The 17546-nt window shown below is 42.9% G+C and overlaps 2 protein-coding genes across 2 annotated transcripts; both read right to left on the bottom strand.

Moving 5' to 3' along the window:
- Nucleotides 1-41: 41 nt before the first annotated feature.
- On the bottom strand, nucleotides 42-4398 carry LOC110489863 (syndecan binding protein (syntenin)). Its single transcript, XM_021562811.2, has 9 exons — nucleotides 4192-4398; nucleotides 3262-3320; nucleotides 3072-3168; nucleotides 2746-2855; nucleotides 2319-2480; nucleotides 1959-2134; nucleotides 1599-1770; nucleotides 1328-1419; nucleotides 42-996 (listed from the first exon to the last, which is right to left on the bottom strand). Exons 1-9 carry the CDS (start codon nucleotides 4271-4273, stop codon nucleotides 942-944), a joined length of 1005 nt encoding a protein of 334 aa, XP_021418486.2. The 5' UTR covers nucleotides 4274-4398; the 3' UTR covers nucleotides 42-941.
- Nucleotides 4399-11069: 6671 nt separating this feature from the next.
- LOC110489862 (protein FAM110B) lies at nucleotides 11070-14397 on the bottom strand. Its single transcript, XM_021562810.2, has one exon. It carries the CDS (start codon nucleotides 13928-13930, stop codon nucleotides 12854-12856), a length of 1077 nt encoding a protein of 358 aa, XP_021418485.1. The 5' UTR covers nucleotides 13931-14397; the 3' UTR covers nucleotides 11070-12853.
- Nucleotides 14398-17546: the final 3149 nt, after the last annotated feature.

The following is a 17546-nucleotide window of genomic DNA, read 5'->3' as shown; positions in this document are numbered from 1 at the left end:
GGTTTCACTGTAAACATAGCAGAAGACATGAAACGAAGAGGAACGTTTGTATGGCTTTATTTAATTAACACTGGAAAGCTGTCAATAGTAAAACACAATTGTGTATTTTGTGCGAAAATGACGTTGATGATCATGCAGGGCATTTTAACCCACCAATATATGCAGGAATGGATTGATAGAAATGACATACAGTTGAGATTAAACTAAATTATAGTATCTACATATTATTGTGGGCTGGTTTTGAATATTATTATGTTAGGATACCTTCAAACACCCAAGCATTTTCACTTTCTCAGGTAAATAGTTTGTTCTTAAAGCTTACAACATGTACTAGAAGGCATACGTGTGAAACATTTCAAACGTATACAATAGAAGAGGGCAAAAAAATACGGGTAATTCAAAGTACAGAAGAAGATAGATTGTGTCACTTGACTACAAAGTCATAGAAGAGTAAAGTCATTTCCACGGACAAAAAAAGGAGGGTATGAGATTTGTTCATTGATGAGCTCAAGGTATCATTCAATCCAAAGACTGGCTACAATGGAGCTTTAGCCCATTGGGCAAGACGGGGGTCTATTGCTCAGGACCCTATAAAATCAAATCTGTTAACCTGAATTTGTGGGGTAATTCAAAACCATAACTCCTCTAGCGCTGCAGGAATCGACATCTGAATCCATACGGACTTCTTTTAGAGCTTGAAACAAACATACTGTACAGAGATGATTTTACACACTTGACTTTTTTAATCGCAGAAACATGGTTATGGGTTTTGATTGAAGTAATGGCATAAAGATGCACATGTGACTGGTCTGTTTCACGAACGCAGGATGCAGCGTGGAGACATGGGGTCATGAGCACAACTCAGCAGAATCATCATTTCTCATCAATTCATATAACGTTATTGGTACTCCTCTTCATTTCCCATCACATGACTGCCGCCCTCACACCTCCGGGATAGAGTGATCCATTAGGCTCTTCACAATGCTGGAAGACATCCTGGAGAAACGTAGAGAGAAACAGATGGACAGAATATCAATGATTGTTCCTCCCAGACTGTCCTGTGGGCGTGACCGTGTCCTAGCCTCGAGATGCCAAATCGCGGTTTCTCCAGAACGAAAAGGAGAGTTCTGGGATCGCGAGACTAGTGTCCTACAAAGACAGACTTTTATATTAGCATATTCCCATAGGCATTTCCACCCCTTATGTGGTTTCACAGTATTACTGTTGAAAACCAATCAATATTCTGTTAATTTTAGATTTCTGGGGCGATTAGTGGTTAATGGTTTTTGTGTCCGTTTCAACAGATCCCTCGATACATCGTACTCACTTTTTCGTCATGTGCTCAAAGATGATAGTGGGTGTCACCGTGACAGTTATCACTCCACCAGCGGAGTTCAAGATGTCTGTAATCTGGGGATCCTGAACCCAGGAACAAAAGCAGAGGGGAAAAGTGAGCAATTGCTGGCACAAAGAACAGAACAGCAAATTGACAAAAAAATACACATTTTCTGATGAATACAGCAAAAGGATCAAAGAAAAAAATGATTGTGAAAACATTGCTTGTTTTTGAGTGCAACCAATCAGGACAGCTTGTTTACCTTAAGTCCAATGACATTCTGCCCATTGACTTCACAAATGTGGTGATCAGTCAGGAGGCCGTTGCGGGCAGCAGAACTGTCCTTCACGATAAAGGTGATCTTCCCCTTCTTAAAGATGAAACCCAATTGGCCGTTGATGTCTTTGTGCAGGGTGATGGTGCGCTCAAATGGTCTGTCAGAGGAAATGTACAGTTGCAAACACTATAATACACACCACAGTACTATAATGATATCTGTTGCAGCTAGAGTGTTTTGGCACACAGTATCCTCATCCCGAAGCATGATGGACCAAGTCAAGTCAATAATTCAGTGATGTAACTGGATCCTCAGTTGAATTATGAATGGCTGGTGGGAGCTCACCTGTCCCGTACCACAAAGGCTATCCTCTCGGCGCTGGCGTTCTTCAGCACCTTGTGGGCCTTGTCCGTGCTCCACCCAGCGCAGTTCTCCCCGTTTATCTGCAGCACCTGATCTCCAAAGCGCAGGCCTCCCAATGCCGCGGCAGTGTTCGCCTGTACCAGCTGAACAAACACACCCTGCCAAGCAACACTGATACTCAGCAACAGAACTGTATCCAAGGGAGACATTTTCAGTACAAAAGTGGTGCTATAGTCAGGCTTGCTAAAGGGAAAACCTAGGGTAGCCTACTATTTTGTTCATACTTCCAACTGGATCGTTTTATATTACTTGACAAGTCATTGAATAGTGCCAGTGTCTTACATTGTCCACAGATTTGAGGCGCAGTCCGATCTTGCCGTCGCTGTCCTTGCAGAGGATGACCTCCCTGATGCCTTGTCGTATCTCAGCCCTGCGGATGCCACAGTCATTCCCTGTGACCGGAGCGCTCATGTAGCTCAGAGCGGAAGTCCTGGGAGCCACTGCCTGCAGAAACCACACAGAGCTAGCATATCACTCTCAAAGAGCCACAGAGGTGAGAACATTCATCAGCATCCCATGGAGTAGATGACAATTAACGTTACTTTATGGTTCATTTCTGCAGTTTTAGATTAAACAGAGACATGATAGTAAAGTAATAGTAAACAGGGTTGGTGTCAATTGTATTTTATTTCAGGACCGTGGACTGAAATTCAACAAAATCAACCCTGCCACCATTTTATATCAAATTATAAACGCAGTGTGTGATTACCCCAGAGTAGTCTTCTGCTGGTACCATGGACAGCGCCTGGCGAAGTGCATCCTCACTGAGGTTCAGCCCCATGAACTCTGAGAGCTCAGGGTACAGTTTGGGGTAGAGTCCTGCAAGGCAACCAACACCAACAGATACAGTGAAATGAGAAACAAAGGCAAGCTACGATCAATAATTATTTCCCATTTGCTCTAAAAGTGGATACAATTCTACCATCATTTGTGAGACATGATATCAAAAGGTTAGTAGAGTCAGCACGTGAAGACATTACAACATATCCAGACTGCATTATTGATAATGGAAGACTTATGGGAGGAATTGGTTACCTGTTTCTTCCTCCACAGGATTTGGATTTGGAGCATCCTGTACAGCAAGTAGAGCAGGTGTCTTGCTTGGACTGGCGGAGTAAGTACTACTTCGAGCCTGGTAAAATAATGAGGCCAATTAGTTATACATGTGCTCAATAACAATGCATTAGGTGTTTCTGGAGTGTTGAAACAAATGTAGGACTCTTACCTGTATAAATTGATCCACCTTCATGTCCTCCAATGATGGATACAGCGACATGGTGGTTTCTAAAGAGAAAAGTTGCAAAAGATTGTCAGCAAAGACTCATAGCTATTCTAATAGGTTTCCCTTATTCCTCTGTGTAATTACAGGCTTTCAGCATCTGTAGGCCTAACTGGTAATGTCTAATACATCAACAACTACCTAATTTATGTCTGAAAAATGTACATCAAAGGTCGTCTTGGTCTAGCTGGCAGTCCTATCAAATGTTGACTAAATGCGGATAGGCCTAAACCCAATATTGTTATTTCAGTAATCCAGGGCAGCGCCAAATCGAATCCATGAAAACAAGCTCCTGTCTATTTTAATTGATGTTTATCAAACTGCACATGAGTTAGGCTATGTTCTCATTCCCCGTAAGGGATTTATTCATGAGACATCAAAGCATAAGCCTAGTATAAAAATTCATCGAAAAACCGCATTATGACGCGAACCCCATTGAGATGCTTCCAGCTATTTTTATACAAGGGAGCATTAGACGCAGTGAACCTAAACCAGAGGGACGAATTAGCCAACTCCTCAGATATGACCTGCGAATATAATAGGCTACTCATATTTGATACGAATAAAAAGCGTGAACTAAACACTGTAGCCAAAATGTAAGAGAAGGAAACGGGAGGCAGAGATATAACCGTGTCCAACATTGATAAATACCACGCGCAATATTATGCTAACAATAGACTACCACCCTAATATGCCGGACAAAAAATAATGTCGGTTATTTGGCGTTTTTCTTCTAAAGCATCAATTTAAAGACTATATTGTATGCATCATTGTGGCTATTTGCAATATAGATGGGGATGTGTAGCTTAATTGAGAAATTGCCTACATTGTTATGTTTGAGAAAATAAAAGACAGGAGTAAAACGCCAAAACTCACCTGGCAAGCGCGAGGAAGACCGAGAGAATAGCCTACTTATATGTGTTTTTATTATGCGATATATTGACTGTCCGTTATACATGCACGGTCGCAAATGGTCTAGTCTACTGTGCTGTTTTTTCCATTGAGGTGTAACCGTTTCTGATATCCGTACGTTTGTTGTGGAGACAGCTAGGCGGCTATGCGCGTCTTGCGCGACCTTGTCCAGCCCATTTATTATAGGACAAGGTAACGTAACAGCCAGATCAGTTACCTAGAACGGCTGCTGTATAGCTTAAAAGCGCAATAAGAATAGTCCCTTAAGGCGTTTGACTGTGTTAGATATCTATATAAGTGAACATAGTGGAAAATAAAAACATGTGTTTTCTTTAAATTAGTATATCAGAGAGGTTTTAATAAAACATTACATTTTTCAGTATTTTATTCGTTTTCTGTTCCTCATCTAACTGCTTTGCCATTCATCTAACTGTTAATTGATTGAACAATTATATGTAGTAGCCTAGCAGAGATTCGTCTTTAGTCAACTGAGAAAGCAGTTTGTGTCATAGAAATAGCCTATTAGCCTAATCTCTATGGTTTGTGTATTGGAGACAGAAATGGAGGAGAACCCATTATTTTATAGATTTATTTCTAAGAATATTTGGTGTAGGGGCATACATGTGAGAATGAAATGCTAGTTTACATAGGGAGCAGGCCAACACAGACAGGATAGGACCAGAACTCTGGAGTACCGTAATGTCATCATTCTGGTTCTGGGGCATCACAATGCTGTTGTCATGACAACATACCCAACAATCTTGCACTTAAATTCCACTTCAGAGTCACTTTTGCTGAACACTTGAAGCAGAGCACAATGCAAACCTATAAGCCTGAATGACACCCATAAGTCTGAATCCTTAAACTCAGCAGGTGGAGAGAGGTAGAGGGGATGAAGGAGAAAGAGGTAGAGAAGTTGAAGGGGTAGAGAAAGAGGTATAGAGGAGGAAGGAGAGAGAAAGAGGTAGAGAGGATGAAGGAGAGAGAGAAAGAGGAAGAGAAGATGAGGGAGAGAGCGAGAAAGAGGTAGAGAGGAGGAAGGAGAAAGAGGTAGAGAAGTTGAAGGTGGTAGAGAAAGAGGTACAGTGCCTTGCGAAAGTATTCGGCCCCCTTGAACTTTGCGACCTTTTGCCACATTTCAGGCTTCAAACATAAAGATATAAAACTGTATTTTTTTGTGAAGAAGCAACAACAAGTGGGACACAATCATGAAGTGGAATGACATTTATTGGATATTTCAAACTTTTTTAACAAATCAAAAACTGAAACATTGGGCGTGCAAAATTATTCAGCCCCCTTAAGTTAATACTTTGTAGCGCCACCTTTTGCTGCGATTACAGCTGTAAGTCCCTTGGGGTATGTCTCTATCAGTTTTGCACATCGAGAGACTGACATTTTTTCCCATTCCTCCTTGCAAAACAGCTCGAGCTCAGTGAGGTTGGATGGAGAGCATTTGTGAACAGCAGTTTTCAGTTCTTTCCACAGATTCTCGATTGGATTCAGGTCTGGACTTTGACTTGGCCATTCTAACACCTGGATATGTTTATTTTTGAACCATTAAATTGTAGATTTTGCTTTATTTTTTGGATCATTGTCTTGTTGGAAGACAAATCTCCGTCCCAGTCTCAGGTCTTTTGCAGACTCCATCAGGTTTTCTTCCAGAATGGTCCTGTATTTGGCTCCATCCATCTTCCCATCAATTTTAACCATCTTCCCTGTCCCTGCTGAAGAAAAGCAGGCCCAAACCATGATGCTGCCACCACCATGTTTGACAGTGGGGATGGTGTGTTCAGCTGTGTTGCTTTTACGCCAAACATAACGTTTTGCATTGTTGCCAAAAAGTTCAATTTTGGTTTCATCTGACCAGAGCACCTTCTTCCACATGTTTGGTGTGTCTCCCAGGTGGCTTGTGGCAAACTTTAAACAACACTTTTTATGGATATCTTTAAGAAATGTCTTTCTTCTTGCCACTCTTCCATAAAGGCCAGATTTGTGCAATATACGACTGATTGTTGTCCTATGGACAGAGTCTCCCATCTCAGCTGTAGATCTCTGCAGTTCATCCAGAGTGATCATGGGCCTCTTGGCTGCATCTCTGATCAGTCTTCTCCTTGTATGAGCTGAAAGTTTAGAGGGACGGCCAGGTCTTGGTAGATTTGCAGTGGTCTGATACTCCTTCCATTTCAATATTATCGCTTGCACAGTGCTCCTTGGGATGTTTAAAGCTTGGGAAATCTTTTTGTATCCAAATCCGGCTTTAAACTTCTTCACAACAGTATCTCGGACCTGCCTGGTGTGTTCCTTGTTCTTCATGATGCTCTCTGCGCTTTTAACGGACCTCTGAGACTATCACAGTGCAGGTGTATTTATACGGAGACTTGATTACACACAGGTGGATTGTATTTATCATCATTAGTCATTTAGGTCAACATTGGATCATTCAGAGATCCTCACTGAACTTCTGGAGAGAGTTTGCTGCACTGAAAGTAAAGGGGCTGAATAATTTTGCACGCCCAATTTTTCAGTTTTTGATTTGTTAAAAAAGTTTGAAATATCCAATAAATGTCGTTCCACTTCATGATTGTGTCCCACTTGTTGTTGATTCTTCACAAAAAAATACAGTTTTATATCTTTATGTTTGAAGCCTGAAATGTGGCAAAAGGTCGCAAAGTTCAAGGGGGCCGAATACTTTCGCAAGGCACTGTATAGAGGATGGAGGAGAGAGAAAGAGGTAGAGAGGATGAAAAATGTGAGGGAGAAAGAGGGAGTATATGGAGAAGAGGGTCAAGAACGAAATAGAGCAGGTGAGAGAGGAGGTGCAGGGAGAAAAGGAGAGTGAGCGAGATGATGGAAGGAGAGAAGGAAGAAATAGAAAAAGAAAGACAAGGAAGCATACATAGACACATTGATGGAGCTGGAGAGAAAAAAGATATACCGGAGAATGTAAGACAAAACCTGGGAGACGGTGAGACAGTGTGTTGAGAAGGCGAGAGATGCTCAAAGACAGAGCAGAGAAAGAGAGAGCAGGACTATGAGATGAAGATTAGCAAGTTGCGGGATGAGAAGAGGGAATTGATCCGCAGACTTGTCAAGTAAAATAGACTGGGGATGGAAAATACAGGTACAGAAACTCCAAATGACCTTCTGTATGTATTCTGTTTGGTATACTGCACATAGCCTGAGCTATAGGAATAGAAACACTATACAGGTGCCTCCATGGCCACAAACACTTTTCACTAACATTAGGTTATATACACAACCAGAGACACTATTCACTAACATTGGGTTATATACACAACCAGAGACACTATTCACTAACATTAGGTCATATACACAACCAGAGACACTATTCACTAACATTAGGTCATATACACAACCAGAGACACTATTCACTAACATTAGGTCATATACACAACCAGAGACACTATTCACTAACATTAGGTCATATACACAACCAGAGACACTATTCACTAACATTAGGTCATATACACAACCAGAGACACTATTCACTAACATTAGGTCATATACACAACCAGAGACACTATTCACTAACATTAGGTCATATACACAACCAGAGACACTATTCACTAACATTAGGTCATATACACAACCAGAGACACTATTCACTAACATTAGGTCATATACACAACCAGAGACACTATTCACTAACATTAGGTCATATACACAACCAGAGACACTATTCACTAACATTAGGTCATATACACAACCAGAGACACTATTCACTAACATTAGGTCATATACACAACCAGAGACACTATTCACTAACATTAGGTCATATACACAACCAGAGACACTATTCACTAACATTAGGTCATATACACAACCAGAGACACTATTCACTAACATTAGGTCATATACACAACCAGAGACACTATTCACTAACATTAGGTCATATACACAACCAGAGACACTATTCACTAACATTAGGTCATATACACAACCAGAGACACTATTCACTAACATTAGGTTATATACACAACCAGAGACACTATTCACTAACATTAGGTCATATACACAACCAGAGACACTATTCACTAACATTAGGTCATATACACAACCAGAGACACTATTCACTAACATTAGGTCATATACACAACCAGAGACACTATTCACTAACATTAGGTTATATACACAACCAGAGACACTATTCACTAACATTAGGTCATATACACAACCAGAGACACTATTCACTAACATTAGGTCATATACACAACCAGAGACACTATTCACTAACATTAGGTCATATACACAACCAGAGACACTATTCACTAACATTAGGTCATATACCTACCCAGAGACACTATTCATTTGAGATTGAATAGATCTCAGGTAGTATACTCGTGTTTGGTTGCATAAACCACCTCAAAGCACTGATGCGGTAAGTACATAAACTCTTTCTTTCATTGCCAGACAGGACAGCTACAGTGATTACATCCCTGACCTCATCAAAAGGGAGTAGAATGGAGAGAAGAAGACACACACACACATTTCTACTCAAATGATAAATAAAGGCATGCAAAGGCAACGTGGTTATTTGTAGAACCTTAGGAAATGACAATTAAACAGCAGGAAATCTTACCTGGCCTTTAACACATGCAAGAGCATGGTTTATTTTATTACTGGTAAGTGCAAATATGTTGGAATGGTCACTGACTAGAAAGGCGAACTCCCTGTTTATTGGCTGTTGATTTTATGAGAAGGGTTTCGCAACACATGTGCTTGGGGTTTTGCCATTTGTGTAAAAAAACAATTTTTTAAAGAACTTACTAAAAGTTTTGCAGGATAATTCAAATGTGATGAAATATGTCTTGCTCCCAGGCAGACTAAATAACTTTTTTGCCCGCTTTGAGGACAATACAGTGCCACTGACACGGCCCGCAACCAAAACATGCGGACTCTCCTTCACTGCAGCCGACGTGAGTAAAACATTTAAATGTGTTAACCCTCGCAAGGCTGCAGGCCCAGACGGCATCCCCAGCCGCGTCCTCAGAGCATGCGCAGACCAGCTGGCTGGTTTGTTTACGGACATATTCAATCAATCCTTATCCCAGTCTGCTGTTCCCACATGCTTCAAGAGGGACACCATTGTCCCTGTTCCCAAGAAAGCTAAGGTAACTGAGCTAAACGACTACCGCCCCGTAGCACTCACTTCCGTCATCATGAAGTGCTTTGAGAGACTAGTCAAGGACCATATCACCTCCACCCTACCTGACACCCTAGACCCACTCCAATTTTCTTACCACCCAAATAGGTCCACAGACGATGCAATCTCAACCACACTGCACACTGCCCTAACCCATCTGGACAAGAGGAATACCTATGTGAGAATGCTGTTCATCGACTACAGCTCAGCATTTAACACCATAGTACCCTCCAATCTCGTCATCAAGCTCGAAACCCTGGATCTCGATCCCGCCCTGTGCAACTGGGTACTGGACTTCCTGACGGGCCGCCCCCAGGTGGTGAGGGTAGGTAACAACATCTCCACCCCGCTGATCCTCAACACTGGGGCCCCACAAGGGTGCGTTCTGAGCCCTCTCCTGTACTCCCTGTTCACCCACGACTGCATGGCCATGCACGCCTCCAACTCAATCATCAAGTTTGCGGATGACACTACAGTGGTAGGCTTGATTACCAACAACGACGAGACGGCCTACAGGGAGGAGGTGAGGGCCCTCGGAGTGTGGTGTCAGGAAAATAACCTCACACTCAACGTCAACAAAACTAAGGCGATGATTGTGGAATACAGGAAACAGCAGAGGGAGCACCCCCCTATCCACATCGATGGGACAGTAGTGGAGAGGGTAGTAAGTTCCTCGGCGTACACATCACAGACAAACTGAATTGGTCCACCCACACAGACAGCGTTGTGAAGAAGGCGCAGCAGTGCCTCTTCAACCTCAGGAGGCTGAAGAAATTTGGCTTGTCACCGAAAGCACTCACAAACTTCTACAGATGCACAATCGAGAGCATCCTGTCGGGCTGTATCACCGCCTGGTACGGAAACTGCTCCGCCCACAACCGTAAGGCTCTCCAGAGGGTAGTGAGGTCTGTACAACGCATCACCGGGGGCAAACTACCTGCCCTCCAGGACACCTACACCACCCGATGTCACAGGAAGGCCATTAAGATCATCAAGGACAACAACTACCCGGGCCACTGCCTGTTCACCCCGCTATCATCCAGAAGGCGAGGTCAGTACAGGTGTATCAAAGCAGGGACCGAGAGACTGAAAAACAGCTTCTATCTCAAGGCCATCAGACTGTTAAACAGCCACCACTAACATTGAGTGGCTGCTGCCAACACACTGACTCAACTCCAGCCACTTTAAAATAATGGGAATTGATGGAAATTGATGTAAAATATATCACTAGCCACTTTAAACAATGCTACTTAATATAATGTTTACATACCCTACATTACTCATCTCATATGTATATGTATATACTGTACTCTATATCATCTACTGCATTTTTATGTAATACATGTATCACTAGCCACTTTAAACTATGCCACTTTGTTTACATACCCTACATTACTCATCTCATATGTATATACTGCACTCGATACCATCTACTGCATCTTGCCTATGCCGTTATGTACCATCACTCATTCATATATTTTATGTACATATTCTTTATCCCTTTACACTTGTGTGTATAAGGTAGTAGTTTTGGAATTGTTAGGTTAGATTACTCGTTGGTTATTACAGCATTGTCGGAACTAGAAGCACAAGCATTTCGCTACACTCGCATTAACATCTGCTAACCATGTGTATGTGACAAATAAATTTGATTTGATTTGATAAAAGACAAGGCCTAAGCAGTTAATAAGCTATTTAATACAGTAACAAGCAGAATTGAGTCTTTCATAGATATGGTAGCAGTTGAAGTGCTATGCATGTCCTTATACAGTATACATTATACAATACAAAAAGATCTTGGGCCACTGGTACATTGCATTGGTGATGCATTGACACGTAGAGCAAGCCAATAGTCCCCAAACGCAACCATCCGGTCCTAATTCGCCAAATGAACACAACAGTGACCACATGGAGGGAACTACAGAACCAGTACAAAACCAAATAGAAGTTGATAACATGCTTTGCCAGCTAAAGAGTTTATATTCACACAGCGCTTGGACACAGACACACACGCGGGTATTGATCAAAGCACACAGGAGCAAAGCATCAACACTGAAGTGCAAATAGCAGGACATAATGCGCTCAGCCTCGGGAATGACTTTGAGTAACAGTCCATGTACCCAGACAATGCTGACTGTGCCAATGCTGCTTAACTCATTTTTTTCCCCCGTTTTTTTTTATAAAGATAGTAAGGTACTACAGCAGCCATCTTAAAATCAAGGTTCTGTCTGAGAACTGCAGGTTTGGGGAAGCATGCAGGCTGACAGGACAATGTTTTCAGGACCACAAATACCTATTGTAGATCAAATAATGCATAATGGATAATGAATTACATCCACTGTGTCTACAGGGAGCATTTACAACCTTACTGTAAGCACTAGGTAAACATGATGAAACAGCAGTATATAGGGTTACCGTATGAAAACGTCACAGTTTGACATAGCATCACCCTATAGTGCATCTTATCCTTAAAGGACAAGACAGACCAACACGAATGTTGGCCGTGCGCAGTAGATCACCTGCTGGGTGTCAACGAACGGTGTCGATTCAACATGTAGAACCGTAGGGAAATAAAAAGAAAAGGAAGGCTAATGTTCTGTGGTCAGAGGCGTTAGGACTGCCACCAGCGGGTAGGTATGTCTTGTCCTTTCGTTGGAACTTTGGTTAGCAGTCCTTAGGTCCAAATTTGAAGTGTGGGAAGGTTCTGTAATTGGAAACATTTCTATTTGAATGCCTGCTTTTGAAATTCTTATAAACACTAATCCATATAACCGTGTTTACCTTTATACAGTATAAGGCCTGTTGTCGATGATTCAAGACATACTTTACACATATACATGTTTTACTATACATATGCATGTTTTACTATACATATGCATGTTTTACTATACATATGCATGTTTTACTATACATATGCATGTTTTACTATACATATGCATGTTTTACTATACATATGCATGTTTTACTATACATATGCATGTTTTACTATACATATGCATGTTTTACTATACATATGCATGTTTTACTATACATATGCATGTTTTACTATACATATGCATGTACTCCAACAAGTGTTTAATGTTTACACATTTTACGTTTCTTTATCATGTAGATATTTCATAGTGTTTCTGGATGTCTTCATGAGTGACATTAGTGCTATGACATCTGGCATGATAATGAATAAAAAATAATTCAATTGTATTAACTTACTGTTAATAAATAAGCAAATGCAGAATACATGATGATTTATAGTTTACTATTGATTTACAAATGGTTCAAAAATATCAATAATGATATTATACTTTCACATAAATGCACTGTAAGATGCTATGTTCAATACATCACAAAGCGTTTATCAAATACCTATATAGTATTTATATTTATTTAGTGCTTATGGATGGGGTTATGAATGCCTTTTGTAGCTAGTTCCGCTAATCATGACCTAATAAAGCTTGAGTCCTCTCAAACATGGGAGACTTTCTGAGACTCTCGTGCATGTTTGATGCTATACAGCCATTTGATAACGCGTGCATTGCGCTCGACGGCAGATATTCCGTAGGGGACGCGCTCAGCCGAATCCGCGTCGTCTGTCAGGTTGTCGTTGCTATGCAGCGATCGCTCGCAGTCGGAGCTGATCATGCTGGCGCTGCGGAAGTTGAGGGAGAGGAGGTCGGAGTTGGCACGGGCAAAGCTCTCCACCACACCGAGGCCCTCCAGCTCCCCGGGGTCCAGCCCACAGTAGTTAAAGAAGCGCTCCACGTCAGCGCCTGCCCGGGCATAGCGCTCACTCAGGTCAGATTTGGACCGGTTCAGGGATGGTCTCCGGGGAACAGAGGCATGGGGTTTGGGTGGCGGTGGCGGGCCGGAGCCACCGCTAATGCCGGGTTTCACACGGAGGGGCAAACGCAAGTCTGAGGAGCTGAGTGAGAGGTGCAGCAGGCCCTCGACAGGCCGCTCCTGCAGAAGGCTGGCGCTCAGGTTGAGGTTGGCACCCTGCGTGGGGAACACCCGCAGCGACTCAGCAAAGGAGCGGCGGTGAAGCTCGCTGGACCGGGAGCGCTGTGGGGCCCAGCTCCTCGCCCCATTCCCCTGGCCCGCCATGCAACTCTCTGAACTGTTGAGAAGATTCCGCAGGATCTCTAAATTGAGGTTGGCACGCTTGGCTTGGCCCACATCAGATTTACCGTTGTTTTTGTTGGAGGCTTTGAGGGCAGGGCTGCTGCCAGCTCTCTTGGGACCATATGCAGGGCCACCAGGGGGTCCAGGAGGGCTGGGCAGGAGTAGAGCAGCCGTCACAGGCTCCTGCTTGGCGTTGATCACCTCTTGGCTCTTCACGTACTTGGCCTTGTCCGCCTCTAGCCTCTCCACGGCGCTCATACGATGGGGTTGGTGCTGCTCTGCGGCCTGCCTGCGGAAGTATTCAGGCCCCTTGTTGAGGATCCGCAATGGCACCGCGCCGGGTTGAGCCGGGCCGGCTGTGGCAGCAGGTAGGGTGACATCCTTGCCCACGCCTTCTGACTGAAGCATCTCCGTGGGCATGTCAGAGATTTTCTCCCCCGCCACAGTCGTGCTGGATTTGGTGGTACTACGCACCACTCACAGCACTGCCTCAGAATAACAGACATCCAGCCGGAGGAATGCCCTGCTGCTGCTGCTGTTGCTGCAACCTGCGTCTGGCCAGTATCGATAACACAGCCTCATTGCACCTCCCAGCAGGTAGCACCGGCCCTGTTTTGCCTCCCGTCTATATACAAATCTATATTTATCTATATCTTTTGTGCTAAATCTATGACTCTCCCTGTATCTATCCCTCTCTCTCTCTACATCCTGAAATATCTCTCTCTATTTTTTTCTGGCTGTGCGCAGTCTCGGTCTGGGTCTCTGAGCAGACGTGGGTAATGGAGCCTGTGGCGTTGGTCTTCTTCTCCCAATCCAGTGGATTCTTCCAATGCAGAGATGGATGCAGCTTTCTCCCCCAGTCCTTTGTGCTGCTCAGCCTAGGCAGCGACCTGAAACCCAGCACAGCCTCCACAGCCAATCATGTCACAGGAGAGTTGACATCACTGTTCTAGCAACAACAGGAAGAGAGGGCAAGGTAGGCTTGTGGTTGGCTGTTAAAGCAAAAACTATGATTCGATTGGTTGATCAAGCACCAAGGGGAGGGCTGGGTAAAGGAGTTTCTGTAATAACATGTGGGAAGGTATTATACGGTGGAGCACTACTGATTCTTCAGAGAGGTGAATAGGATTTTCCAGAGTGGAATAAAATGTTTCACATTGAAACATTAATTCCACTATGGTGATGATACTGTCCACATATACTGAAATTATTCCAATCCATACCACAATACGAATTCAGGGAAAACCCTCATGCAAAAAAACACGTGAATTTAATATGATTTTATGGGGGTATCAGGTAGCCTAGTGGTTAGAGTGGTGTGCCAGTGATTGAAAGGTTGCTGGATCAAATCCCAGACCTGACAAGGTAAAAATCTCTTGTTCTGCCCCTGAACAAGGCAGTTATCCCACTGTTTCCCGTCATTGTAAATAAGAATTTGTTCATAACTGACTTGCATAGTTAAATAAAGATTACTTTTTTTATATCAACTAATGTGATAACGTGAAATAGGATGTCATAGGATCTCATGTGAAATAAATGTGGCAACATGGGGATGCAAAATTTCAACATGTGAACATGTGACAACATTTGAGCACATGTGAAAATCCAGGTGTCAAATGTCATTCAGAATATTTTACTTTAAAATGCATAATTTACATGATTTCAATTTTAACAGTCCCCCTGCTTTGATAGGTGGGTGCAATGTACTGGTGGGGTCATTAGCATATTTGGGGACGTGGTCAAATATATTTGTGCCTACCGTCAGTGGCAGTGTTGTAGCATTTGAACTGTCTCATAGTTAATGTTGCTGGAAGTTGAGTGTCTCTTTTGACATGGTCTATTTGACTAATTCTGTTAGAGCATGTGGCACTGATGAGCGCCACTGTAAAAAAAAGGTATTGACTGTTGTCCAGTAGTTTCACTACTGGAATTTGTCTTTTCCTATCTGGAAACCATATGTCAGTAAATGATTGTAAAATTCACAGTAACATACCAGTAACCTATTGTGCCTTCTCTGACTCTTCTGTTGACAACAAGCAACCTTACTTGCTAATTAGCAGCCTATCAGAATATTGCAGGCAATGGCTTTTAACTAGCTCTTTTTGGTCTCCCAAGAGTGGGAATGGCTTCCCAGTTAATATGGTCTGTTGTGTTCTGTTTATAATTCTGTGCTTGTGGGCTGTCAGTTCTCCAGCCTGACATGACTGTATGTGATACCAAATAACTGTATAATATTGAATTAATACAGTACCTAGTACCATGTCATTGTACTACGCCCTTCCCTACTGCACATCAGACAAACAACTAATCATTAACTTCACGTCAGCTTTCTGTAAACCAGTAGACATTAAACTGCACACTACTCTCTTAACAATACAGCTCCTGAGTGTCATAGGTTCTTATAAAGATTTCAGAATTAACCGTGTCAGAAGGGGTGTTTAACAACTTTTATTAACATGATGATTAACCACTTAAACACATACAACATTTCCAATGATGGTTGCCACAAAAACAACATATTTTACACTAAGCCCCCAAATATGCTAATGAGTCCGAGCCAGCACATTGTTCCCACCTACATTTCAGTGCTGTAATAATTGTACCTTATACTGAATATGTTGTGTAGAAAAATATAAACCCAACATGTAAAGTGTTGGTCCCATGTTTCATGAGCTGAAAAAAAATCTCATATTTCTGTCTGTAATAAAGCCATTTTGTGGGGAAAAACTCATTCTGATTGGCTGGTCCTGGCTCCCCAGTGGGTGGGCCTGGCTGCCAAGTGGGTGGGCCTATTGGTTGCTCCCATCCATGGGTGCTCCCATGCCCAGTCATCTGAAGTCCATAGATTAGGGACTAATTCATTTTTTTTTTCAATTGAATGATTTCCTTATATGAACTGTAACTCGGTAAAATCTTAGAAATTGTCCCATGTTGCATTTCTATTTTTGTTAAGTATAGATTAGCCACACATGTACTCTAAAAGGCACCGACCAGTACTGTGTGAATTCCTATTTGTACCTCTGAAGGTACCTTATGTGTACCTTTTGACCTTTTTGTAAACCAGGGACAACATTGTACTGTAACCATACTCTTATTTTCAAGAGTGTGTGGATATATGTTCTTGGTAACAAATAAGTATCGGATGTCAATGCTGAGACATTGAGGCTCTGCAGACGAAATCATATGAAAACGTGTTTTTGGAACATGTCACGCCCTGACCATCGGAGCCGCCCCCCGACGGGGGGGGGGGGGGGGGTACTGTCACGCCTGACCATAGAGAGCTGTTTATTCTCTATGTTGGTTGGGGTGTGATAGTGACTAGGGTGGGTCATCTAGGTGATTAATGGTTTATGTTGGCCTGGTATGGTTCCCCATCAGAGACAGCTGTTTATCGTTGTCTCTGATTGGGGATCATACTTAGGTAGCCATTTTCCCCATTGTGTTTGTGGGATCTTGTCTACAGTTAGTTGTCTGTGTGCACACCAGTAGCGTCACGTTTCGTTTGGTAGTTTGTTGTTTTTGTTCAGTGTTCATTTATTAAAGGATAATGTACGCCTACCACGCTGCACCTTGGTCCATTCCTTATAACGATTGTGACAGAAGATCCCACCAACAACGGACCAAGCAGCGTGCACGGGAGGTAATGGCATCCTTGTCTGTGGCGGAGATTAGGGAGAGAACATCCTGGACTTGGGACGACATAATGGCAGGAGAGAAGAGCCTGCCATGGAGGCAGGCAGAAGCAGCGAAGGAGGGACAGCGACGAAGTCGGGGAGGTAGGCCACAGGAACCCCAAGACATTTTTGGGGGGAGCAGTCGGCAGAGCCGAGGAGTGAACCAGAGCCAGTCTGGGAGAAGGAGAATTTGGAGGAGAGAGAAATGGGAGAGTTGTTGAGTTGGTGGAGGACCCAGGGATTTGGAATAAAGGAACGTGTTGTCAGTTTGGTGCCACCTGAGTCAGGTACTCGTCATGAGAGATGTGTGTTACAGTTCCGGAACAATTGATGCCGGCTATACACACCAGGTCTCCAGTGCA

This window comes from Oncorhynchus mykiss, chromosome 15 (assembly GCF_013265735.2).
Source record: "Oncorhynchus mykiss isolate Arlee chromosome 15, USDA_OmykA_1.1, whole genome shotgun sequence".
In the NCBI taxonomy this organism is placed as follows: Eukaryota; Metazoa; Chordata; class Actinopteri; order Salmoniformes; family Salmonidae; genus Oncorhynchus; species Oncorhynchus mykiss.
This window is presented reverse-complemented; position numbering and strand designations above follow the sequence as displayed.